At 60.6% G+C, this 533-nt stretch overlaps 1 protein-coding gene across 1 annotated transcript in view; it reads right to left on the reverse strand.

Annotated features, from left to right (window-relative positions):
- Nucleotides 1-284: 284 nt before the first annotated feature.
- The window catches only part of KCNE3 (potassium voltage-gated channel, Isk-related family, member 3), a gene marked incomplete at its 3' end in the record, with an annotated part of 9,894 nt that continues 9,645 nt past the window's right edge, over nucleotides 285-533 (reverse strand). Inside the window, exon 2 of the mRNA XM_010024083.1 lies at nucleotides 285-519. Coding sequence (XP_010022385.1) covers nucleotides 285-519 — 235 coding nt within the window. The remainder of the gene's footprint in view (nucleotides 520-533) is intronic.

Raw genomic sequence — 533 nt, forward strand, 5'->3', positions numbered from 1 at the left:
AGGCTCCCGCCTGTTGCTCGGTGCCGAGCACACGTGCACGTTATGTGTCCGGACACCCGCTCTGCGCCTCCTGGGTGGTGCGTGTGAGGGAAAGCCAACCCCCACCCTGCCTGCGCCCCTCCTGCAGCCCTGAGGCAGCCTTCGTGCTCCCGAGAGCATCCGTTTACCCTGAAAGGATAATGAAGCGGTGCAACCCCAGGGGACGAGCTCCTTGTTCAGAAGCGTTTCCAGACGGGCTTTAGCAGCGATTCAGTTGCCACCAGGAGGAAAACCATAACCCCCACCTCCCTTCCCAGCCTGCAGCAGTTCGAATTGAATTGCCTCGACCGTGGTGGTGACCACATCCAGCAGAGCATCCTCATCCCACAGAGCATCCTCATCCCACAGAGCATCCTCATCCCACAGGGCATCCTCATCCCACAGGGCATCCTCATCCCGCAGAGCATCCTCATCCCACAGGGCATCCTCATCCCACAGCGCATCCTCATCCCGCAGCGCATCCTCATCCCACAGGGCATCCTCATACCACAGAG

Source organism: Nestor notabilis, unplaced genomic scaffold (genome assembly GCF_000696875.1).
Source record: "Nestor notabilis isolate BGI_N333 unplaced genomic scaffold, ASM69687v1 scaffold23190, whole genome shotgun sequence".
NCBI lineage: Eukaryota > Metazoa > Chordata > Aves > Psittaciformes > Psittacidae > Nestor > Nestor notabilis.